The 26,333-nt window shown below is 41.8% G+C and overlaps 1 protein-coding gene across 16 annotated transcripts in view; it reads right to left on the bottom strand.

The window, feature by feature from the left end:
- The window catches only part of AMBRA1 (autophagy and beclin 1 regulator 1), a 175,740-nt gene that overhangs the window by 90,820 nt on the left and 58,587 nt on the right, over positions 1–26,333 (bottom strand). For 10 of the 16 annotated variants that reach the window (XM_027114839.1, XM_027114851.1, XM_027114838.1 and 7 more), the window contains 4 exons: positions 24,547–24,633; positions 20,078–20,257; positions 8,467–8,571; positions 7,736–7,836 (listed from right to left, as the gene is read on the bottom strand). In XM_027114839.1, the coding sequence (XP_026970640.1) occupies positions 7,736–7,836; positions 8,467–8,571; positions 20,078–20,257; positions 24,547–24,633 (473 nt within the window). The remainder of the gene's footprint in view (positions 1–7,735; positions 7,837–8,466; positions 8,572–20,077; positions 20,258–24,546; positions 24,634–26,333) is intronic. The other 6 variants (XM_027114842.1, XM_027114848.1, XM_027114849.1 and 3 more) reach the window with 3 other exon arrangements.

The raw sequence follows: 26,333 nt of genomic DNA, 5'->3' as shown, positions 1-26,333 counted from the left end.
ACACACACACACACACACACACACACACACACACACACACACACACACATGCTAATCTATTAGGATTGGCAGTTAAATTCTCAGGGGAATTATTAAATTTTTAGTGGCAGGGCCAAAACAAAAACAAAAAACACATAGAAACTCAGGCTACAACCTGGCTAGACAGTAAACTCCATTAAGGGCAGAACCATTAAATTCTTTTAACAGACCTAAAGAGGACTTCCCTGGTGGTGCAGCGGTTAACAATCCACCTGCCAATACAGGGGACACAGGTTTGAGCCCTGGCCTGGGAAGACCCCACATGCCACGGAGCAACTAAGCCCGTGTGCCACAACTACTGAGCCTGCTCTCTAGAGCCTGTGAGCCACAACTACTGAGCCCACGCACCACGACTACTGAAGCGCACACACCTAGAGCCCGTGCTCCGCAACAAGAGAAGCCACAGCACCACAACAAAGACCCAACACAGCCAAAAAAAATAATAAAAAAAAAGACCCAAAGAGCTCTGGAAAATGCTAAGCATTTAGAAAGTTCTATGTACATTTCAAAGTGACGGTCCAGAAAGAGCACAGGAGTTAAGCATCAGTGGGGAGAGATCAAGAGGAAATTTCCTAGGGTAGACAGAGATGGAGGCACAGAAAAACTTAGTCACACATTATAAAAGGAACAGAAAAGTTCGCTGACAAGGCCCAATATTCTCCTCTAGAAAAGCCTGAAGAAGCACAGATAATTCAGCTTAGAAACCAGGACCTAGGTTCTCGACAAGCATACTTCTCACTAGTGGAATAAGGAGATGCAGCAAAGGGCTGGGGTAGGGAGAGCATGGATGCTCCAGTGATTGGTGGAAACCAAATCAGTAAAAGGCCCTGGATGCTGTGTAAGGCATCTGTGAAAGCTGGGTTCTCTGGAAGGAGCTGCTTCCCAGGCAACCAAGCCAGCCCCTTATCGCCTTTACTTTCATCACTGGAGCAGAATGAAAGGTAATTGGGTTAATTATTAAAGAGGTCCTAGCTAGTACCACCACCACTAATTGTCCATTAATCTGGGGTTTATAAACAGCTATCTTAATTGATGTTGAGTTGGAATGTGCCACTTACTTTATTAGCCTGGCAACTGGGTACCGGAGAGGTAAAGAACATGGAGAAGGGTCCAGCCAAGGAGATAAAGGGTCCAACACCAGAATTATCATTCATTTCTGTTCATACTCATGTAAGTATACCATGATGGCCTTCAACTGTATTCACTACTTTTCATCTTTCCTAGATTTGCCAACTCAAATGAAGATCTGACATACAGTAATTAAACCATCTGTTGTATTAAACAACTATGATAGTAAATTGAGAAATTAGACTAATTCTTAAATGTCAGCAAGCCCGAGGACCCAGATGTCCACCTAGTTGGCCAAACTAGATTAGACAGGCCTCCTGAGAGTAATTCCCTAAAATATCAGAAAAGTGGGGAATATCTAAGAAAGAGGACCACTGTTTTTAAAAAAGAGGAGAGGAGCAAAAGACAACCAAAAATAAAGTTAACAAGAAAAAGAAAAGTAAATTCTTACAAAAGGGGTAGCTCTATTTTACTCACAACAGGCAAACAGAAGGATGCCTGGGATATGAGATTACATAAAGCAATAAATTGTAACACTGTATCACTGGGTTTGTAATATATAGACATAATATACATAGCAATAATAACACAAAGAAGGGGTATGACAATGTAGCTATAATGGAACAAAGTTTCTGTATCTTACCAGAATCAAGTCTCTATAAGTCTGAAGTAGATCCTGATAAAGTACAGTTTAAAATCAAGAAAGGAATTAAAATAGCACATTAGAAGCTATCCACTTAATACAAAAGAAGTCAGTAGGGGCTTCCCTGGTGGCACAGTGGTTAAGAATCTGCCTGCCAATGCAAGGGACACAGGTTCAAGCCCTGGCCTGGGAAGATCCCACATGCCACACGAGCAACTAAGCCCGTGTGCCACAACTACTGAGCCTGCGCTCAAGAGCCCGCAAACCACAACTACTGAGCCCACGTCCCACAACTACTGAAGCCTGTGCGCCTAGAGCCCGTGCTCCTCAACAAGAGAAGCCACTGCAATGAAAAGCCCGTGCACCGCAACAAAGAGTAGCCCCCACTTGCCGCAACTAGAGAATGCTCACGCACAGCAACAAAGACCCAACACAGCCAAAAATAAAAACAAACAAATTAATTAACTTAAAAAAAAAGTTAGTAAAGGAGAAACAGTAATAAAAAAAAGACATTAGAAATACAGAAAACAAACAGCAAAATGGCAGGCAAAAATCTAACTATATTAATAACATTAAATGTGAATGGACTAAACAATCTAATCAAACAGCAGAGATTTTCAGACTAGATAAAAAACAACTATATGTTTTCTATAGGAGACACACTTTATATTCTGATATATAAAACAGGCTGAAAGTAAAAGGATGGGTAAAGATATATTACACAACCTACATCCATAAAAGAGCTGGAGTAGCTATACTGATGTAAGAAAAATTAGACTTAAAGACAATATTACTAGAGAATATAACCTTTAAAAATTGTGAATCACTATGTTGTACACCTGAAACTTATATAATATTGTACCATCATCTATACCTGAAAAAAAAAAAGACAATATTACACGAGATAGAGGAACATTTTATAACGAAAAAGTTGATTCATCAGGGAGGCAAAACAATTACAAATATATAGGTACCTAACAACAAAGTCCCAAAATATATGAGGCAAAAACTGACAAAACTGAAGGGAGAAATATACAGTTCAGGAATAATATTAGAAATTTCAATACTCCATTCTTAATAATGGGTAGAACAACCTGACAGAAAATCAGCAAGGGTATACAAAACTTGAATAACACTATCAACCAAGTAGATCTCCCTGGCATCTACAGAACCCTCCACATGGCGACAAAAGAATATACAACCTTGCCATGCACACAGGTAACATTCTCCAGAACAGACCATATGTTAAGCCATAAAGCAAGTTTCAATAAATTTACAGTAACTGAAATCATACAAAGTATGTTCTTAGACCACAGTAAAATTAAATAAGAAAGCAACAACAGAAGGAAATTTGTAAAAATTGAAAAACACACTCCTAAACTAATGGCTCAAAGAAGACATCCTAAGAGAAATTAGGATGACTGGGCACAAAGCCCATGACACTCAACCAGGCCCCAATGACCTGTAGCTAGAAGCAAAAAAATCCTGACACTTCCCATTGATTTTAATCAAAATACTAAATTAAATCCATCAGGACCACATCTGCTGGGAGCAGATGCTCATTAGGATGAAAGTCAAAAAGATTAGACAGAACAGATAACTAATACCCTACATTACCCAGGTCCCTATCCCTCAGCGTTTCTCTTCCAGTAATTACCAGGAAGACGTCAAATGCCAGGGCTTCTCATTTCACTTATATCAGGTCTCAAGCATGCAGAAAAATATTATAGGCTTAAGAACCTTTCAGCAGATACTCCCTACTTGAACTCAGGCAAAACATGGCACAGAAGGCAGAACAGAGTTATTATGAGTCAGGCAGACCTGGTTTAAAGTTCCAGGTCTGCCTCTCACTGCATTATATTGGACAAGTAATGTAACTTCTCTGAACGTCAGCTTTCTTCCCTACAGAATGGAAACACACTATCTACTTCATAGGGCGGTCATAATGTATGGGAAAGCACTTTGGACTGTACCCGGCCCATAGTAGGCAGTCATTAACTTCATTTCCTTCTCTGTTATAGACTGCTATTACTATACAGAGCTAGAGCTGTCTGCTAAAAAGTCAGCAGGGGGAGCGCCCCAGACTTTTGCGTGTTTCCCCAAAAATATACCGGTAAAGTTGCAGTAGCTTTAAATGTAGTTATACCTCTTTAAGTACAGGTTCAGAATTTGTGTTGCTGAAGAAGGGGCCTGGTGTGGGTTGATGGGTGACTGGAGGCCACCAGGAACCTACAGAATTGTGGAGAAGACAACAAGATAAGGCGGAAGAGATGAAGATTAACAGACTATCAAAACACTTCCCTGTAGCAGCTTCTGTTTTATATTACTGCTTTCAGGCTCTTGTGGGAGGAAGTGGGCAGAATGGATCTTAATTTTCTGCAAATCCATTTTTGTTGATGATTCTGAATGGCTTTGGCTAGGGTCCATTGAAAACTCATTTGCCACTGGTAATGCCTCCTAAAACTGCAGGTGTGTATATACTTTGTCCCTCCAGGTCTGCCAAATTTCCATGCTTCACCCCTACAAAAAGCCACTCACCATACAAAGGTTTCTGCCTTATATTTGGAGCTAAGAACCAAACAGCAAGACTGAGGTACAGCCAACCACCTAAACTCTGAGCTACAGAAGAGCAGGGATCTTGTCTGTCTTATTCACTCTGGTAGCCTACAACAGTGCCTGGCACACAGCTGCGGAACAAACGTCTACTGAATCTAATTGTTCTGAGACCATCACAACCTCATTCCAATCATATAAGAGAAAGTGCCTTTCCAGGAAAATTGGGAGTGCTTACTGCTAAAACACTAATTTGTCTTCACTTCAAAAGCCATTATTACAGCAGCTCTATCTATTACATGATCACAAAATAAGTTTAATAAAAAGCAAAACATCTGTGTCCAGGAGGGCATGAAGGCTCGGGGAAAGGCCTATTATATAATAAGATTTTCCTTAGCAAGCACTACTGGGTCACAAAAAGCTATGTCTAGAAACCACTTAAAATAGAGGAATTAGAACAAATAAGAAAACCCCTGAAGATCAGCCAAGTTCCCTGGGACCTCTTTCCCTTTTCTAGATTAAGGACCTAGAAGAAGAATGCTATTTTGATGCTCTGTCCTTAAAAATAGCTGTGGGGAGGCAGGCAGACTAGGAAACAGAAGTCCCACTGCCTGGTTCACTTCTGGCTCCTCTACTTCTAGCTGCATCACTCTGGGCAAGTTAGCCTTCTGGGCTTCAGTTCCCACCACTGTTAGATAATAGCACCCATCTCATAGGATTACTGTGAGAATGAAATGAAATATGACTAGGAAGAGCACTTAAAACACTCCCTAGCATACAGCCAATGCTCAATGAATGTTAAGCTTTTTTTTGTTGCTGTTATTATTATCATTGGTATTTTCTCAAGAGAAGAATAAAAGTAACACAAAACTGTCAACAGAATCTGGAGGGACATCCAAATGTCTACAAATGATGAGGGCATTTAAGGAAAGACCAGTGGGGTAGATGCAAACTATTACATACAGAATGGATAAACAACAAGGTCCTACTGTATAGCACAGGGAACTATATTCAATATCCTGGGATAAACCATAATGAAAAATAATATAAAAAAGAAAATATATATGTGTATAACTGAGTCACTTTGCTGTACAGCAGAAATTAACACAACATTGTAAAACAAGTATACTTCAATAAAAAAAAGAAGAAAAAAGAAGAAAAGACCAGTGGATACTCTGCAACATGCATCTTGAGAAAATGGGAGAAATGAGTTTAAATGTGAATGGAAACCATCCACTAATCTAATTCAAGAATGAGCTTCTTGAGAGCCTAGATTTCCTTCCTCTCAAGGCACTCTACATCTTTTGTTAGAGAACTTTTCTCAGTAGATTTCATGTTTGTAAACTGCCTGCTGGAACATAACCCCTATATTCAAAGGTATCCACAAGTGAAACTGGGTTATTTGGGGTCAGACCTCTGGGCATAAAGCAGGGAAGAAGAAATGGAGGCAAAAAGTTATTAGATCAAAGGAGAGAAAAACAACATACAGCTGTTCCAAAAAAACTAAATGCAAAGGAAATAGAGACTTCCCAGCAGTAGAGGAGCAGGGAGCTGCTGTGTTGGGTGGTAGAGGCAGATGTCTGGAACAAAGAAGGGTGGAGAAGAACTCTGTAGTACTGTCTGGCAGCAAGTGATTATCTGCCAGTGAGGAGCTTCCACGTGCCATTAGCCAAGCCACACAGAAGCGCCAAGCAAGGAGAGCCATGGGGTCTGTTTACCGACTAGGGCCCTCCTCAGTCAAAGTTGTCAGGACACCATGGTGCAGTCTACTCCCCCACCAAGCCTGGGCCTATGAAGCCCTGGTGTCCAGTAGAGAGAAACCATTGAGGTTTCTGGGGTTTCTAGGCCTTGACACTGGGTCAAGGATACTGCTACTTAAAGGAAGCCAGATCCCATGGCTTACCAGCTGCCAAAACAGCTTGGTCAGAAATCATATTCCCCCAGCCTGACAGTGCTACTGCCTCACACCGATCCCTCTCTACCTTTAACCATCACGTGGCCCAGATTTTCCAAAACGTAATGTCATTTGAATTTTTTAAATAAAGATGCTTATTAAAGATACACCAAGAGACTTCCCTGGTGGCACAGTGGTTAAGAATCTGCCTGCCAATGCAGGGGACACAGGATCAATCCCTGAAGATCCCACATGCTGTGGAGCAACTAAGCCCATGCGCCACAACTACTGAGCCTGCGCTCTAGAGCCCATGAGCCACAACTACTGAGCCCACGTGCCACAACTACTGAAGCCTGTGCACTGCAACGAAGAGTAACCCCTGCTCGCTGCAACTAGAGAAAGCCTGCGCACAGCAATGAAGACCCAGCGCAGCCAAAAATTTAATTTATTTTTAAAAAAATACACCAAAATGTGGCTTGATTTTTACAGTTTTTAATGCCTTCACGTACATAAATTTACAAGTTGGCAGTGGAGGTGGGGGGGAAGGGGGAAAAGAGAAAAACCTTTGTTAGAAAAAAAATAGATTCTGCTTTGTTTCCTTCTCTAGACTGCCCAGAAGCAGCAGCACACACTGGGTCTCAGCCCAGTCACATCACGCATATTAGCCCCAAAACGTTGGTCACTAAGTTATTCAGCCACCATAAAACTGCATCGGCTGGGTTTGTCCAGTCCATTTTCTATTCTGTGGAAATTTCTAAGCCAGCTCCATGGGTCCCTCTCCTCCTTCTTCCTCTGAAGATTATTCCACAGGGCCTGGAAACTCCATGTGCTGGCAGCAGCAATGGGTTGGAGAGGTGTGCTTTCAGTCCTAATTAAATCACAGGATCTGGCTCATGCGTACCTCAACAATAAAACATGAGCAAGGCATCTTTATCATTCAATTTAAAAAGTCTATTTGCTGGATTAAGAAACAAATGGTTTAAATAAATTTTAAAAAAGATGTCTGGGGACCTCTCTGGTGGTGAAGTAGATAAGAATCCACCTGCCAATGCAGGGGACATGGGTTCAACCCCTGGCCCGGGAAGATCCCACATGCTGTGCAGCAACTAAACCCGCACACCACAACTACTGAGCCCACATGCCACAACTACTGAAGCCCGCGTGCCCGGAGCCCATGCTCCGCAACAAAAAGAAGCCACCGCAATGAGAAGCCCACACACTGCAACAAAGAGTAGCTCCCGCTCGCTGCAACGGGAGAAAAGCCCGTGTGCAGCAACGAAGACCCAACGCAGCCAAAAATAGATAAATAAATTAATTAAAAAAGAGATGTCTGAAGGAAGTGGGAATGGGCAAAAGAAGCAGCTTTCCTCAATCTGTAGTTTCCTGCCCTGAAGTAAGGAACCAAGTACAAGACCTTAAAAAAGAGTTTTCAGCCAGATGCCAAGATGCCATCACATCAGCATAGGTAAAGGAGGGGAAAGCTTTACACGGCTCCCTCCCCCTTTAAATTTTCAAAATCCAAAGAAACAACTCCTTACCTGCCAGGACCCTGTTAACAGAAGAGTGAGTAGCCAAGCCAGGCTGTCCACGTTCATGAAAAATCCCAGCATAAGGCAAGTACTCAGGCAGCAAGAAACGCCTATAAGATGGGAAGGAAATCCAAAAAAGAGGGGATATATGTATATGCATAGCTGATTCATTTTGCTGTACAGCAGAAACTAATACAACATTGTAAAGCAACTACACACCAATAAAAATTAATTCAAAAAAACGCCTATATGAAGGAATCACGCGTTAAAAGCCTACTACAGACTGCCTTAAAACAAAGGAGATATACTATCTACTAACCCTCAACAATCAAAGATAAGGGATCCACTAAGCCTAGGAATCCAAAGAAACCTAGAGCAGAGTACAATTCCTCTCACACGTTTGCATCTTCTTCCAATCTTTCTTCTAAAGTTTCCCGGGGCTTCTATTCTTGAACAGGATGCTCCCAATGCCATTTTTCTATGTCTTTTCATTGTGGTTAATCATTTCCTATCAAGTCTTTAGGTGGCAGGGCTGGACTGTAGGCTCACTAGGAAATAATTCCAGATATGGACAATCCACCAGATTGTCCATATCTGGAATTATCTGTCCAGGACAAATAATTTTGTCCAAATAGGTCTGTCCAGGACAAACCTACCAGAAAGTAGGTTTAAAAATCCCAGCCTCTCATAAAGCCTCCCTCAGAAAAGTCTCTCATAAAAGTTGACTATCCAGTTCTTACCTTGGGACAAAGCGTCCAAGTGAAGGTGCAGACATCCGGGCATTTCGTGGAGCTCGGTGCCTGGATCTGTCACCATTGTCCCTGGAGAAAACAAAAAGACTACACCTAAGAGAGTCACTAAAGCAGAAACAGACACCAGCCCAAAAGACAGACATCCCGCAAACTAAATTCCTACACTTAGGTGAAGGTCCCAGAGAAATTAGTCATCTGGTTGCTTACTAATTTGGGTGGCACATTAATATACTACGTTTCTGGAGTACCACAATTAAAATAATTATGAGCATTTACTAACAGTTCAGTAAGAAGGAAGATTTTTCTTGAAATAATGTGGTCTCTGAACTCTGCAGCATCTGAAATTGAAGCCAAGTTTAGATCTTCTAAAGGGATTTAGAATGGATATGTATATAAACGTATCTCTCTCTAGACTGAAAGACAGAAAAACTTTGGCTTCGGGGGATCTTGAAGGAAGAAGAATTCTCCCATCAAGTTCATTCAACAAATGGTTATCTTTAAATCTGTTTAGGTCCTTGGTGTGGAAAAATCATGGATATGTGAAAGAAAAACAACACAAGAAAAAGACTAGGCAGTCCTTTCTTTTAGAGATTGAAAAATTAACAATGATGAAGATTATTAGACAATGCAATCCTAAGCTTGGTCATTTGATTAAAAAGAAAAAAGTCTAGTGTTTTCTTTATGGTCTGTTAAAGTAATGGTAATAAACACCATTTATGAAATATCTACTAAGTCCTAATACAAAGGTTATTAATATGTTACCCCATTTAATCTTTTGAGTTTCCCATTAAGTCTCATTAGATCTGTTTCACAGATAAGGAAACTAAGGACCAGAGAGGCAAATACCCAAGGTCACACAACTAGTAAGTGGTTGAGACAAGATTCAAGGAAGATCCATCTGACTCTGAAGCCCTTGCTCTTTCCACTACACTTCACTGCTTCGTACAAGAGAAGACAACAGAAACTTCACGTGGCTGAGTTTCCAATGCATCAAAGGAACAATAAGCCAAAGGGCACTCTGGCTGGATAGAGCAGTTAATTAGCTGTTTAACCAACTCCACAAAATAAATGAACCTCTTGAGAGCTTGATTTGGGGTATGTTCTGAATTCTTCCTTTGGATTATCTTCAACTTAATGAGATAATCTTCAAACTGGCACTGTAACCAAAGTTAAGACAACACTTTGGCTTTCAAGTGTACTACTGGGACCCTTACAAACCAGAAATGAAAGCCTAGGAAGGTTTTTATATCTTGGTGGAACTGGATGCTGAGCATTTAGAGACAAATCAATATCAGGGATACTGGAAGCTGATCCATTAAAAGTCAGTACTTGGTTTTTATTTTTGCAGAAGAGAAAGCATATTACTGTTTTCTTTAACATATCATAGTCCTGTGACTTGAAACTCTACAGATGAAGGGAGAGGCAAGGAAAGAGAGATAAGACCATATGGAAAGTGAAAAGGGGATTATAAAGAACAACGAGATCAGAAGTTCCTGACCAGCAGACTGCAGCTCTGGGGAGCCCACAAATTATTATAAGGAGTGGCTGAATATCAAACAAATAAGACAGCTCCCAAATTAAGTATATTATTATTTTTCAAGTATATGTAGATTCAAGTTGTGATCAAAGTACCAACTCGGTTAAAAGTACAAGTGGGGGCTTCCCTGGTGGCGCAGTGGTTGAGAGTCCGCCCGCCAATGCAAGGGACACGGGTTCATGCCCCAGTCTGGGAAGATCCCACATGCCGCGCGGAGCGGCTGGGCCCGTGAGCCATGGCCGCTGAGCCTGCGCGTCCGGAGCCTGTGCTCCGCAACAGGAGAGGCCACAACAGTGAGAGGCCCACGTACCGCAAAAAAAAAAAAAAAAAAAAAGTACAAGTGAACTCATGACAGCTTTTCATAACAGTATATTTTACTTACAGATGGGCACTAAAAGTGCAACTAATTATCATGAGAGAAGTTAGAACACATATTAAAGTTAAGAAGGGTCCTAAGGGGGGGGAGGAAGGGTCCTAAGCCTCAAAAAGGTTGAAAATTAAGTTACAGAAAGAAGCATCATGGGACAAATCCAATTACTTTATTCTAGAGCTAAGAAAGAGTTGGCCTTCCCAGAACCATGCTGTGGAGCTGACAATTTACTTCTGAACAAGGACCAAAGAGCCCTCTCTCTCTGGACAATAAACAGTGCTCTATCTGGCATTAGCAGAGTTGAAGAGCAGGGAAGGAGAGGGATGTACAGGAGACAGTACTGATCAGCAGTTGCCAGAATCAAACATGACACAGAGCTGGGTGAAAGGACATATGAAGATAACTTAGAAAGATGGACAAATGCCAGGGCTGGGAGAAAATTTGGCTCCTATGACATATTTCACAAGCCTCTTTTAATTGTTATTAAAACCTAAAAACAATTAACTTCTTTCTGATTCAATTTCTCCTTCCGTCTTAAAAAAAAAAAGGGAGGAGGAAGGGCAAAACATGGTCAGAGATAATGGCTTTATGTTATTTAGAGATTACCGGAAGAGATATATATATATGAAAATCAGCTGGCTCAGATACAAGCAGTCTCAGAATGATGGTTACATTAGGCACCGCAAAAGAGGCAATAATATTAAGTGAGTGGAGATGTATCTCTTGGTCCTCAGTTTAACGTCTTGACTAATGATGGGGAAGTAGGAGTTAAACAGCATCTCAATAAAATGTAGAGAAGACTTCAAATTGAAAGTGTTGAGCACACTAGCAAAGAAGGAGAAATGACAGAATTGTACACAGAACAATTAGTAAAATGTGAAATGTGGTGAACACGCAAATGAGATGCTGCCTATGGGAGAAAAAAACATAGGCATCTAGGAGAAAATAGCCTAGAACAGCTCAAACATTTCCTTACCAGGAAAAACTTAAAACATGAATGGGTAAGGTGGCAAAGGCCAGAATGTCCAACCACAGGACAAGTTAAGCAAGTAGAGGGCAAAAGCCCCACGTTTTAATGCTGGCACACAAAAATCCCTGACTAAAAGCATGGCCCTAAATAAATTAGAGGTGAAAAGAGCAACTAATGACTCTAGCTTCTATAGTCTAAAAAGAAGGGAAAATTCAAAATAAGGAGCTGAGATGGGGAAACAAACTTCAATGCAAAGGATATCTGCAAGGGCTGGGTCAGGGTAGAAGTGAGGGGAGAGGAAGAGTGGTTAAGAGTTTCAAAAAAAGGAAAAAAAAAAGAGTTTCAAGAAAAGGGCAAAGAAATTAAAAGTACTTAAAATAATGTTCAATTTAGAAAACTACACAGACTCTGACACTCACTTCAGTGCTGATACAAGACCAACTTGGAGCAAGCCTCCACGAGATGAAGAAGGCAAATTTAGGCAGAGACTAAAGATTAGAAGATGTTTGCCAGATGAACAGTGGGAGAAAGGCAGACCCAGAAAGACAGTTTACCTTAGGAATAATGGAGGGTGATAAATACTGGGCCTAACATAACATAGCCCATGCCCTTTTCAAGGGTAGTACTTAAAAAAAAAACAAAAACAAAAACAGTGAAGACCAGAGTATGCAAGCACGCTGGTACCACTCCTCTATCACTGGAGGACTCTTTCTCACCAGAATACTTTTCAGGGAAACACCAGAGAAATCCTCATCAATTTCATCAGCCAGAAGCTGCCTTTAAGCCAGCAGGATAGAAGCTGGCTGAGTTATTAATGGCCTTCCCAGTTGTTGAACTCTGTGCATCTCTGATTAACTCTCAGAAGGCTATTTGGGAAGGAGAGAGGGAAAAAAATAAGACTTTCTCATAAAAGATTTTGTAAGGAAAAATCACCCTCCAAACAAGCATCCAAGACAACTGACAAATACAAGAATATGCATCTATGGAACAAGGGAGAAACACAGCAGCTACTCTTGCTAAATGCCTGGGATTAATTGCCTCAGAGAGAAGCTGTAACTTAAAGGAATGTAAAATACACCTACAGACTGCTGTCTGAGTCCTAACCAGAGAGTCAGGCTGCCATTACTACTCAGTGACAAATGGCTCTGACTTGGGCCTTTGTAAATAAAGCTCTGGCAGCACAAAGCTCAAAAGGCCATTATCTTCTTGACAATACACAGTTGACTGTGCTGAAAATTAGACCATTAAAAAAATACTTGTTTCCCTGTGCTCTTCAGTTTCTACTCAATCTCCAGACAGTAGAAGGCCTAGCTGGTGTTCCTGTCCTTGGATGGCACAGTGATCTTGGTCAAGTCCTTTCTTTACTCGGGTGCTATTAGTAAGGCTCTAGACTCTACTTCGAAGGACTGTGCACGCATGTCAGGGCTAGATTTCTGGGAGGAAGGCACAGGCCCAGCTGATATCATTCATAGGGGATACCTAATAGCATAGGTCTCTTGGAACTTCAGATCCTTAATTTTTCTCCAAGGAATAGTAATATAACAGATAATTACCACTTACAAATTCCTCTCCTTTCTTTTTCTTTCCTTTTTTGTTTTTTAATTTGTTTGTTTGGCTGCATTGGGTCTTCGTTGCTGCGTACGGGCTTTCTCTAGCTGCGGCGAGCCGGGACTACTCTTTGTTGCGGTGCGCGGGCTGCTCATTGCTGTGGCTTCTCTTGTTGTGGAGCACAGGCTCTAGGCACGCGGGTTTCCGTAGCTGTGGTACGCGGGCTCAGTAGTTGTGGCTCACAGGCTCTAGAGTGCAGGCTCAGTAGTTGTGGTGCACGGGCTTAGTTGCTCCGTGGCATGTGGGATCTTCGCGGACCAGGGCTTGAACCCATTTCCCCTGCACTGGCAGGCGGATTCTTAACCACTGCGCCACCAGGGAAGTCCTCTCCTTTCTTGTTCTACCTTTAATTTCATCTGCATGTATTATGCAAATCCATATTCCTATTGTGCATTTTATGTTAAAAAATAAATACATATCTCTAAGTGATAGCTATCCTCCTTTCCCCCTCTTCCTTCACAGCTGTTTAATTCTTTAAATCCAGATATATTCCATTTTCTTTCTCTTCTCCTAGCATTCCTCATAATAAATATTCATATGTATTTTAGTTGCCCAGAAAGAATACTAATTTTAAAGCTGCCAAGCAATATTATATATTTCTAAGCAATAGGCTCAAAACCCTCAGGAAAGAGGTGGAATTCAGGTAGGCATATATTTTATAAATCTATTGGGGCTCCACAGGTACCAGATATCCTATTCCTAATCCTCGGGAAGTCTCTCCACTTTTCTGAAACTTTTCATTATTCTACCTCTGCTGAGTACAAGGGAAATCCTTCTAAGATAGGTAGTTAGCTCCAACAAAGATCCAAGAGCTTTAGGGCTAAAATAAACTTCAGAGATTATCTAATCTAATTTTACAAGGTCAGACATTGAGGCCTAGGGTAGGAGAGGGACTTGCCAAAGATCAAATGGCATATCAGAGGCTCAGCCGAAACTGGAACGCAGGGCTATTCCCTAGACAATAGTTGTCAGGCTCTGGGGACCAGTGGGCACTAACAGGAGATCCCAGTTCCAATCACAGCTGTTCTGGGAGTCACTTGATACTTTATAAACTTAGCTCAAAATCAGTTCCAGTAAGAGTAAAAAAGGACTCCGGCAACATTTTATTTGGAGAAGTAGGAAGTGAGGCAGCTGAGCTCTCACACAGCTCAACTCCCCAGGAACATTCACAAACAGGCCCCACTCTTATAAAACACCAAGGCCTCTTATGTCTAATACTTAACATTCAGTCCTCATATGTCCTCATATGTATTTTGCCCACTGTTTTCTAACTGGTTTTCCTGCATCCATATACTTGCCACCTGCCTAACAACCGCTGTCAGAATTCGCTGCCTAAAACACATGTTGAATAATGGCTGTCCCTAGACAAAAACAAGGTCAAAATTTCTCAGCCAGGCACTCCAGGCCCTCCACAGTCCATGTCTTTCCGATCTTATCGCTCAAAGTACAAATACTCCGTTGCTCTAACCACAGATGTATGCAGGGTCTCTGAACAAACCCTGTAAATCTTCTGTGTCTGGGCTTTTGCTTAAGCTACTCCTTTGTCTAGAATCTCCTTCCCTACTTCCATCCTCCACGTCAATTCGTTGAAGTCCTATGGGGTCTTCACACCTAGCTGAAACCCATGAAGCCTTCTCACATCTCCCCAAGTACTCTCTCCCTTCATACAATGCTGTCCTGTACTTTAGGGGTACCTTATTACAGTCTATCTTATAAGATATTGTGTAAAAATCTGATGTTATTCCATAGCTTAAAACTCTTCAGTGACTCCCTCTCACCTGCAGGGTACAGTTCTCCTCCTTTGCAAGGCACACAAGACTCCCCAGGATCTGGTACCACTCTAACTCTCGGGGCTCATCTCCTGCTGTATCTTGGACTTTACAACCTGACCATACTTGTCAACAAGGGAATTCTTGACATGCTCCATGCTGTTTCATGTTTCTATGACTATGCATTTATTTGCCTTTCTTCTAAGTATATCTGGAGAAAAGTCCTATTTTAAGACTTTCTCTTTTATAAACCCACGCTGTAAAAAACAATCAACCACCACAAACATCAATTAAATGAAATTATTTAAAACTCTGGTAAAAAGGAAGTGAATGGTTTCTTATCTCATCTCACTTTAAGAACTACTTCTATACAATACCACCACTCAATAACTGCAGCTGGTTGCCTGATCCTTGACTGCTTTGGCAGGTTCCAGTCTGTAAAGAGAACAGTCACTTTACAGCGTGTTCCCTTATAGTTTCTCTTGCACTTCTAATATCAAAGAGATTATGGTCTGTAAGTCAAAGGAAGAAACAAAGGCAACCCCATTTCAGAATGAAGTACACGACTTCTTGCTCTGAAGATCTGCCCCTTCCCTTTCTCGGCTATAAGTAACATATCTGTTATTAGTAGTCACTGACTCCCATAGGAGTCCTGGAAATTTGGGGCATAGAAGAGAGAGCAGGGGCAAGCAAACACTACCAAGGACATGTGACTTCACTCTCCTGGAATTTCTAGCCATGAGAACTTGACACAAGTATATGAGTCTCACAAAGCTGTCAGGATTTCACCTATAGACAGATAAGAGTAACATCATCGGGTTTCTAACATATTTTCTTTGTGTGACTCAATTAAATTTCCGTAGTGGCAAAAGGGCAGATGAAGAATATTAAATTCTGAACTATAAAGGCGAGTAACTTCTATGCCACACCCAGTCAGATGGCAGAACGGAGTGACAGCCTTCAGAACTGTCCTCAGCTACATTATATACCAAGAAGACCTTTTAATGACTTCCTTGCTAGAAGGTGTCTAGCAAGGGGCCCATGAAAGCCTTCTGGTTGAGGCTCCTCCGCACATGTGTATGTGGTACTGCTAGAACATATCATGCCAAACTAAGGAACCAGAACCCATCTTGGGCAACCAGAAATGACTGTCATTCATTTCACAATGAAACGGTTTTGCATATTTGGTCACAATATGGATTTGTGGGTAAAAGGAACCCAAATACAACGAGATAAATTAGAAGAGTTAATAAAACAAATGTAACTGACTTCAAGACACTTCATCTGAAAGACCAGGCTAAAAGACTAGAATTCTCACTGAGACGTTTTCCCCAAGTACAGACCGGTGTCACAACTATGAATGAAGGACTTGTTCTCTCTGTGCTGGCAACAATTTTTAAGAAGTTGAGGGACTTCCCTGGTGGTCCAGTGGTTGAGAATCTGCTTTCCAATGCAGGGGACACGGGTTCGATCCCTGGTCGGGGAACTAAGATCTGCAGCTAGGCCCGCACTCTCTGGAGCCCACACACCACGAGAGAGCCTGCACGCTGCAACTGCTAAGCCCACGCGCTCTAAGAGCCCACACACCACAACTAGAGAAAAGCCTGTGTGCTGCAACAAAGAGCCTGCGCACTGCAAAGAAAGATCCCGTGTGCCGCAACTAAGACCTGATGCAGCCAAATTAATAATTTAAAAAAAAAAAAGAAGTTGAATATAATTACGCAGTGTTGGAGATATTTGTGACTGATCTAATCTGAAGCTTCTCCAGTTCTGTCATTAGCTCAGGGTATCCTTGCCTTGGAAGGCAAAGCAGGTAAAAAATGAGGCAAGAAGATGAACTGGAGATGATTCTAGGATTATAATTACATTTAGAATAACAGATAAAATGAGGAGGGGGGGTGAGGGTAGCTTGAACAACAGTCATAAAGTCACAGGTACCACCTCTTTTGCTGGCCTTAGAAACTACGGGAACACAGCACTCAACCTGGGCTTCATAAAAGCCTCCCTCCCTCTTTCCAAAGGGATGGTGAAAATAAAAATTTGAGTTTTCATTATGCTTATTTGCCGTCTACATTCTAGCAGGTGGTCTGAGCTCAGAAGGAGGCAGACAGCAGGGTCAGGGCAGCCACACCTTTACCCTGCTTGTGAACATCTTTATGCAAAGACAGATGCTGAGGGCTTCAGGACAGACCACCTGACAGCAGGTTTCTGGATGTCCTGTTTGTGCATTTTGATAAACACAGGGACCCTGAAGTCTCAATCCTTGCTGCAGACAGAGACAAATGACAGGAGAAGATGCCTGCCTGGGAAGATGGTCATTAATCCAGACCACAAAAGAATAGAAAGTTTAACCTGATGTTGACCAACCTTCAAACCTATCTTCCCTAGCGATAAATCTAGATAGTCTTGCTGCACAGCAAGCTCATGGAGCAAGGGCTCAAATATGGTTGTACATCATTTTTAAAGGTTTTTAAATCTGCAGGACACTAAAGTCAGACACTAAACATGCTTGCTCCTGATCTCTAATCTTAGACATGTCTGACTTTGGTCAAGCTTCTGTATCCTTATTTTAAAAAACACAATGAAATGAACAACTATCTCACTGGGTTATTATAAGGAGTAAACAAGATTTTAAAAGACATATGTATATTAGTATATTTATATATACTACAAATGTTGTGTATGTTATAAATTAGTATACATGAAAAATGTGATAGCTGATACCTTTCATTCAATGGATGATGAAAGAGAACCAAAAAAGATGGGATCTGCGTAATGTCTCCCTTTTGTTTTCTGAGGCCACTATACACCTGGATGGGACAAGCTAGAGAATGACAAAATGATCTGTGACTTAGCAAATGGAAGGAGAGTGAAGAGGTTGGAGTGGGGTGGCAAAGGCAAGACGATGCTGTGCTGTGAAGGTGAGGAAACCCAGAAGAAGAACAGTCTCTCTTAATGGTACCCTAAGTGTTAGGATTCCAGGCCATATCTAACTTAATCTGCTTCTCTGTACTTGAAAGAACTATAAATTATGACTGTATAAGCCTGTAACTTTCTTTCTAGTTATCAAAGCTGAGGAAAAGGATTCGGGCAGAGAAATTAAAATGGGCTGGTACATTCCCTAATTTCTCACTTTCTCTCTCCTCAGAGTACCTAGAAATTAAGAGAAGAGGCACAACCACAAGCAGCCCTCGGTTTACAGTAGGGGGAGGAGGGCGGGGAAAGAGACAGAGAAAGAATGAACAGACGGTAACTCAGCATCAACCAGCCGGCAACATCCTTCACTAGAAGACCTGGACTGCTAATATTGAGGTGACTAATCCACAGTTGCTATTAAAAACAAGTTTATAGTCTGCTTCAGCCCCACAAGAAAGGCAAACACCAAGGGGAGGGACTTTCGGAGGGGCTTTAGAGAAACCAGCCCATTGTTACTAACCAGGGAGCAATACAATGGTAAGTCAGTGCATGAAAGGTGAAGAGGGTGATGTAAATTCAGGCTGCGCTGAAGCCAGGGGGAGGCGAGAGCACAGGTGGGCTGCGGGGAGCACAGGGAGGAGGCAGTCTGACACAGGAAAATCAAGGGGGAAGGAAGGGGAAAGGGAGGAGGTGGTAACAGAAGAAAGAGAAGGTAAGATGAGAACAGAACATTTTAAACTAACCCAGAACTCCACTGTGAAGGACAAGTCACGAGGCAAGATACAGCTCAAAGGCATGAGCCCCACGTTTCACCACTGCGAAGAGATAACAGCCTTCCAAACATGCGTGGAGAGAGGGCTATGCAATCTGCACTGACTCCCAGAGCTCCACGGGATTACCGAGGCTTTTCAGCAGCACTAAGTCCCAGCAGCCTTGGCACTGTGCGTTGAAACTGCTTCCCTGAATAGACCCCGGTGCTGGAAAAATAATCATTTCTACAGGGGAACATATTTCCCTACAGGTGTCTGCCTGGCTAAAGGAGTGGAGACTCTCCCTTCACTGCTGTGCCCACATCCATCTTCCCCCAGCGGGGACTTAAGGCAGAAGGACACATCTGAGAGTCACAGAGCAGCTGGGCCCTTCTCCCACCACCCCTGCTCCGTTTGCCACAGCACAGCTGTTTGAGGGCAACCTTGCATTTCTTTCACATTTACATCTTCCTCAGACGAATGAGCCTCCCACTGAGTGTTCCTTCTGCTTCCCAGTACACAACTGGCCAGTGTGTTTAAGGATTGTATCGGGAAGGTCAATTGGTATGAAGGGTATTCCCACCTTCTTGGTCCTCTCTGACAAAGATATTTCTCAAACACTTCATAAAGCTCCACTGCAAGATGGCTCCTGGGGAACTATTCATTCAGCTCACGAAAGAGGAAGGTGGAAGGGAGGCAGGAGCTCTTAAGATCCCAGACCTGACCAGGCTATGTCAAGATGAAGGGGGAAAAAAAAGGAAGATGACTGACAGGCTGTCCTATTCCAGTACTGCCAGCAAAAAAGATGGGAAAAGAAAAATGTTTAACCACCCTTCCCTCTTATTCTGCATGTTTTGAGAATATCAAAATATAGGAATCAAAGCAAGAGCCAAATGTCCAATTTGGTACAAGCCAGGAAAGCTCAGTTTCAAGATGGAAAGAAACACAATGCATGGCTAGAAAGGTCAGGAGCAGCAGGTCAGAGAATGTAAAACCCAGCAGGAAGATTGGGGAGCTTGACCTTGGAGCCTGGGGCTGACGCTGCTCCTTTAGCTCACCCCCGTACCCCAGCCGACCGCTCAAAGAGACTAGCAGAGCAAGGAATCACCTCTCAACCCCCACATTAATCTGACAGGCAACTTCCAAAGGATCCTTACTGGGGGTACAGGGAGACTGAGAACGTTTAGGGACAAGGGAGTAGGACCTCAGAGAAGCAGTGTGATTAAGGGTACTGAGAGAATCTGTCTCCTAGGGAAATCCGAGTATTGTCTTTGTTGTTAATCTCTGTATCTACTCTGCTTAAGAGAAAAAACACCAACCCTCCTGCCTCCCTGATGTTATGAAGACAGTCCACATGAAGCACTTCCACAGTCACTGTTTATGCAAATGGGAAATTAAAAAGTTGCCTAAAGAGCAGCGGCCATTTTCTCCCAGCCTGGCCTGGGGCCCAATGGGCTGTCTCTTCCCAGAGGCTTCAGGGAATCAGCAATGCAACTACCAGAGGTGGGAGCGCCCTGGGCATTTTAACCCTCTGTCCCTCACCCCATCCTATTTCTCATAAATAATAACTTAGGGGTTTGAAGCAAGAATGTCAAACCACTATTGCTCAGACAGTGGCCAACTTGGAAGCACTCACAGCTCGGGAGGAGGGGTAAGAAAGCAAGTTGAATATATACTTACTCAAAGTCCTCAAATTCCAAGTCGGTTCCCTCTACTGATGGACCCTGGTTGTCTGAGGAAGAGGAGGAGGTGGAAGAACGGAGGCGGTTCTGTTGGTAGCGCATAGAACGCTGGCGGATACTGTCTCTCCGTGAGAGATACTGGATCATCCTCTGGGCATAGTATGCAGCAGGAGATAATCTGAGAGAAACAGAGATGAACAAACACAAACTAGCACTAATGTGGGGAATACTGTGAAAGATAGTAAATCCAGCTCTCCCATCACATCTCCCTGCTGAGGCGAACTCTGGAGACATGAAAAATAAACGGCATTTAACTCACCAGGAGATTTGTACTGCACAATATGCTTATCAGACTACCACCAGTGTTTCTGTTCTGAGATAAGGCAAACAGCTGTTTAATCAGTCATCATCTGATCAACAGCTGCCCCTTCCAAGAGTTTAACACTGGACCTTTCTTTTAGTTTCTTAAGGGACCTCTTTTAACTTCTCAGGGTGTGCCCTTTATATAGATTCGCAGATTTTCCTTAATCATCCATATTCAAAATATAAGAAATGAAAGGGACCACAGCTTCTTTCATTTTATAGATGAGAAAACAGGCCAAGAGATGGTGAACCCGAGATGACTAAAGAAGGCATCTTCAGGCATCACCTTCACCAGGACTCCTTTCTTCTCCAACAAATACTTGTAGATCCAGATTTGTCCTAGCTCCTTAAGAGTACTTCTTTGAACTTCTTATCTCTCCTTTACAGATTATCCAGATATTTTAACACAGAGAAAATATTCAGGATAGAGACTGAGAGTAAAATATACTCAAGAGAACAGAAAATCTAAAAGAAAACAACAGCTTTTTTCTATTTCTTATGACAGAGCATCATAGGCTACGTGGGCACTGAGCAACACAGAAGACAACAGTCACTCTTCTTCTCCCTTACAATGGCTGTTCTCAGTAATTAGTCTTAAAAGACTTAATTTACTTTAAATTAGTAAAAGGTCTATATTCTTCCAGCTATGGTTCACTGTCTTCATACTCCATGAAAATGTCTACTGTCCTATACAATTTGCACATTCCCTTCTTTCTCAAGTTTTTCCTCCATCTTTCACAACGCATATAATTTGAGGCTGTGAACTGAGAAAGTGAGAGAAGAACAGTAACAGAAAAATGTTTTATATATAATATTAAGTGGATTACTAAGAAATTCCAAGACTTAAAACCTGCCCAAGACCTAAAACCTGCCAACTTTGATTCAACAATTCCACTATTAATTTTATCCTACAGAAATACACCAGGATACGAAGATATATATATATATGCTGGCACTAGTGAAAAACTGGGAAACACCCCAAATGTCCACCAACAGATTAAATAAATTACATCTATACAAAGAAACATTATATAACAATTGAAAAGAATATCCCTATATATGCACAATGAAAGCCCTCTAAAATAAAATTTTAAGTGGGGGAAAAATTAAAGAATGGTATGTATATACTAATATGTATATAAAAATATTTATTTCTGTAATTAGAACAAAAAAATGAAACATAACAATCCTGATAAGGATTCCTAGGGACCTTAACTTCTATAATGTTTGAATATAGAAGGAAAAAAAGCATGCAACTTTTTTTTTTAATGGAAATCTGGAAAAACTGATTGAGAATGGAAATGGAAATACTTACATCCAAATGGTAGGAAAAGTACAAACATCTTGCTGCCTGACCTTTCATTACCCCTGGACAAAGTAAGCCTCTAGGTAAATCCTCGGTAAATCTACTCACTCAGACCAAAGGAGATCCTGCAGTCAACTGCCTCACGAAACAGGGCTGCCTCTGAAATGCCTGTCATCAGAGGTGGTGTCCTTCTGGCCAACCATCAAGCAGAATTTCCAAGCAGGCCAGGTGACAATCTTTGGAACTCAAAAGTCTGTGTTATGGAACAATATGCTGCATTTGGCACCTCTGAATCCAAATTATCTTTAGACAGTAGGTGGGCATGGGACGTACAGAGGCCTTGGCCAAGATCATCAGAGAATAAGATTTGAAGTTTCAACTTGTGGAACTTTCACTGTCTCTTTGGGCACCTGTTCCCATGCATTTGGCAAGGATGAATCAAGAACCCTAAATTTTCAACAGACAGAAGCCAATACTCTTGAGTTGTTCCTATAGCTACCAAATATACAGAAATCTTCCAGTAGAAATCAATTGTTGTTGGTTAAATTCTCAAGTCAGTCAGAGTAGAAAAGAATGTTAAAAAAAAGTTTTAAGAGGAGAATGAAGATTCTTTTTTTAGAAAAGATTTTGAAAAGTGACCATAAATACACTCATTACTGTGTTGATAGCCTACCTTAACTAATGGAAAAATTATATTACGGTGATAGAGGTAGAAATAATGTTGATGCTGACAATAATAAATAAAGATTGTCCTTTTATGTAGGGGTAAAAATTCAGCACTAGGGGGCTTCCCTGGTGGCGCAGTGGTTGAGAGTCCGCCTGCCAATGCAGGGGACGCGGGTTCGTGCCCCGGTCTGGGAAGATCCCACATGCCGCGGAGCGGCTGGGCCCGTGAGCCATGGCCGCTGAGCCTGCGCGTCCGGAGCCTGTGCTCCGCAATGGGAGAGGCCACAGCAGTGAGAGGCCCACATACCGCAAAAAAAAAAAAAAAATTCAGCACTAGGTAACCTCAATTGTTTAATTTCACCGTTGGACAGGAATTCCCTAAACTACATAACTGTGCATCAATGGTAAAGAAAAATGGATTCACAATTATTAAGTACAAGTACATCATAGCCTCATCTTTTTAGATATCCAGAGGGAAGCTAAGGATCTGAATGCTGACATGTCTCATAAAGGCTTTGACCTATACAGATTATGCAGGGTGAAATCTAAGAGGAAAAAGAAATTAAACAACCAGTAATGAGGTAACAATCATCCTCCTACTGAAGAGTGGATAATTATCAAACTCTAAAAGTGTTCCAAGTGAATATTTTAAATAACTCCTCAAGTTTTCTTCAAGGAAGAATACTTCCCCCTCCAAAAAACCCTTTTTTGTGTTTAAAGGGAAAATGTAAAAATAACACCACCACAAAGTTTGGCCTTTCTGTGATAAAGAGATCTGAGTAGGAATAAATAACAAATTTATTACATGAAAGGAGGACAAATAATGGTCTTTAAGAGTCACCGTTAAACTTTGTCAGGTTAAAAATTCTGGGGATGAGATTCCCATTACTGTCCTAAAAGAAACTGTTTCACAGCAAGAAGTTCTCTCAGGGTTTCAAAGAATTTGATTCATGCAAAATATTTCCTTCTCTTATTTAGGGCTTGTTACTTTCAAATATGACTAGAGACTAACATAAACTTCCTTGTTTCAGTCATCATCTAAGTTGCCTACCTGTTTTAAAGTCATCAATCCCCATGTTCTCTGATCTGCCATTTCTGGGGTACGGAAAAGGAAGTAAGAGGATAACAGGGAATCTTTTCACTAGTATCTCAGAAAGAATGCTCAGTATCATGACATAACTGTAGTAACAACAAAATCACTCAATAACCTTGGAAACAAAAACCTTGGACTTGAAATTCTTAATCTACAGCAAAGCTCATTTAGTCTTTTCTGACCTACAGTGTTAACTTCAACCCCACCATTATAAATTACCCTCTTCTTTTGGCAAAGCCTCACAATGTGCGGTCTGCTGTTGCTACAGAATGTGCAGGTTATCCCCCTTTCGGATCATTAACAGAATTATTAAGTCCTGCTGTGACAACCCCAAAGGGCTGCTCACTATAAATAAATGTTATATATCAATTCAACACCCCATCCTCAGTCCTGAGTTACCAGTATAAGGTAAAGGTGGGCCTTAAACTCATCTGAATTCTTTTTTTCTTTTTATCTCTTCAAGAACTTTTCAAATGTCTTCTAATGGGGGTAAGGCAAGCACTTTAATAATATGTCAACTTGTTTTATTCAGTTACCCTTTTGTCAGTCATCTCTTCCGTCATATAGTCTCCAAAACTTCAACATCTGAATGAACTTGATTTCTGCCTTTTGATGTTCTAAATTTTCTCTCAAATGAGAGAGAATTGTTTGCTTTTAATTTGTAAGTGATTTCCCTATTAATAAAAAAACTTTTGTTTCCCTTTTGGCTGTCCATCTGAATGGCAACAGCCTCTCTGATGAGCAGAAAAGAAATATCCTGTGACTCTGCCAATGACCTCCTCAGGTCCCTCCTCTAGTGTCCCACTTACAAAAATGAGCCCCAAAGGACAAGGGCTCAGTCATAACCCTCTGTCACCAGAGGGTCTGTTCACTTACCTGTAATACTTCCCAATCACCTGAACCACCTGTCTCAAAACTGTAACTGAAGAGTAAAAGAGCACCAGGACCAGAGAGGCACAGAATGGGGCTTCCAACAGCTTGGCAACCCCAAGGGCAGTCCCTCCCCCCAACCTAGTGCCATTTCTCACTTCGGCCTTACCTCGCTGGGTCTGGGTAAATTGGGTGCTCTCTGGATCCTGCTCCATCATAACGGGATAATGAAATGAGGGAAGACTCCAGCAGCCTCCTAGCAGAGATTAAAAAAATGGCAATAATCCCTGTCAATTACCAACTCAGAGGTCATTCATAAGGAAAAATGGGGGGAGAGATAAATAACATCCCCCTTTGCAGCTAGCTAACACCTCTTATCTGGGATCACACCCTTCCTATAAGCACTTAGAGGTATAAGTAAATGAAGAGCTCCAGAGCTCCCACACTGGATATGGCCATTGTATCATGGTGAATACTGCTCTTCTGTCAGTGCAGTAGAGACATGATCTTATTTCTATTTCCAGTACCTCCGGTAGACAAACAGGAGGTTGGGATCAACATGGGAGAGGAAAATGAGGCATACCAAGAGACTATCACGTAGTGCCAACATTTACCTTGGTGTTCAGTTCCTGCATGTCATCCTAATCCACAGCCCCTTACCTTCTACACATTCTGCTCTGCCCACACCCTTTCTGTGAGTACTCCTACGGCTCTCTTAACAACTGATAAAAATCTCTAATTATATAATCTAGCCCAACTGTCAATTCAATGATCATATGTGTTACACACATATTTTATTGAGCACTTTTTTAGCGCCAGGCAAATACTAAGCACTTCACATGTAGTTCTTTATTTAAACCTCACCACAGCCTGGAAAGGTGAGCATTACTATACATACATGAGATCAGTGGGCCTAGAAGTTAAGTGTTTTGCACTGCAGCACACAGCTACCAAGTGATAGCACCAGGACTCCAGTGAAGGCCTGTCAACTCCAAAATGCTTCAAACCACTATGTACATGTATCCAGTGTGAGTCCCAACTAGAATAAAGGTCCAGTAACACTGGATCTTCCCATTTATTTAAGGGAAGCCAAAAAGCTGGACTTTTGCATGAAATCTCCTGTTACATTTTAGCTAAAACATTTTTTTCCTTTTCGTACAGGAAGGGCCAGTTTGACAAACATCTGACAAACATGGCTCGGGGCCCCCCAGTTTGCCATGTCTGCCACACTGCTTCCCAACTCATCTGACAAACATGGCTCGGGGCCCCCCAGTTTGCCATGTCTGCCACACTGCTTCCCAACTCAAATGTGCCTTGGCAGCCAGTCAAGCTCCTGCCATAGAAGATGTTTCAAAGGAAGTGGACTCAGAAAGAAATGCATGTTGTTCCTCTCCAGCAGCATTTTGCCTGGCTCTACCAGGAGCAGGTCTCCAGCTCCCTGCTGGACTCTTCTTTAAAGCAGATCTGCAGGATAAGGACAGCAGCTACCAATCTTTTCCAATTGAGTTAATTCAATTCACTCTTATTAAAACCAGCTGGCTTTAGGTATAGTCATGTGCAGTCACTTTATCCCAGCGACTGGCTCACCGAAGCATTTTCCCTAACAGCCTGGGAAAGAGATACAACAGAGGCCCTGTCAACCTGGCTTGCTACCTTTCCCACCCAGGAAAATAACTGTTACGTGATGTTTTGGATCTAGACAAGGCTTATAATCCCCACACTTAGGACAAGTTAAATAGTCCTACCACTGAAGGGAGTGAATACAATGAAACCAATGAGGAAGAGAAGAAAGCAATAAAACAACTTCTCTCTGGTTGAAAACCTGAATCTTCAATGATACCAGTTTACAGCAGCAGAAATGCTGTGTTTCATCAATTCTAAGACACGCTTTCCCCCCCAACGTTTTAATGTGTCTGAAATTAGGATACATTTTATAATTGTGTGATGCAGTTTAAC

This window comes from Aethalodelphis obliquidens, unplaced genomic scaffold (genome assembly GCF_003676395.1).
Source record: "Aethalodelphis obliquidens isolate GAN/ISIS:26980383/991018 unplaced genomic scaffold, ASM367639v1 scaffold14, whole genome shotgun sequence".
NCBI classification, from domain to species: Eukaryota; Metazoa; Chordata; class Mammalia; order Artiodactyla; family Delphinidae; genus Aethalodelphis; species Aethalodelphis obliquidens.
This window is presented reverse-complemented; position numbering and strand designations above follow the sequence as displayed.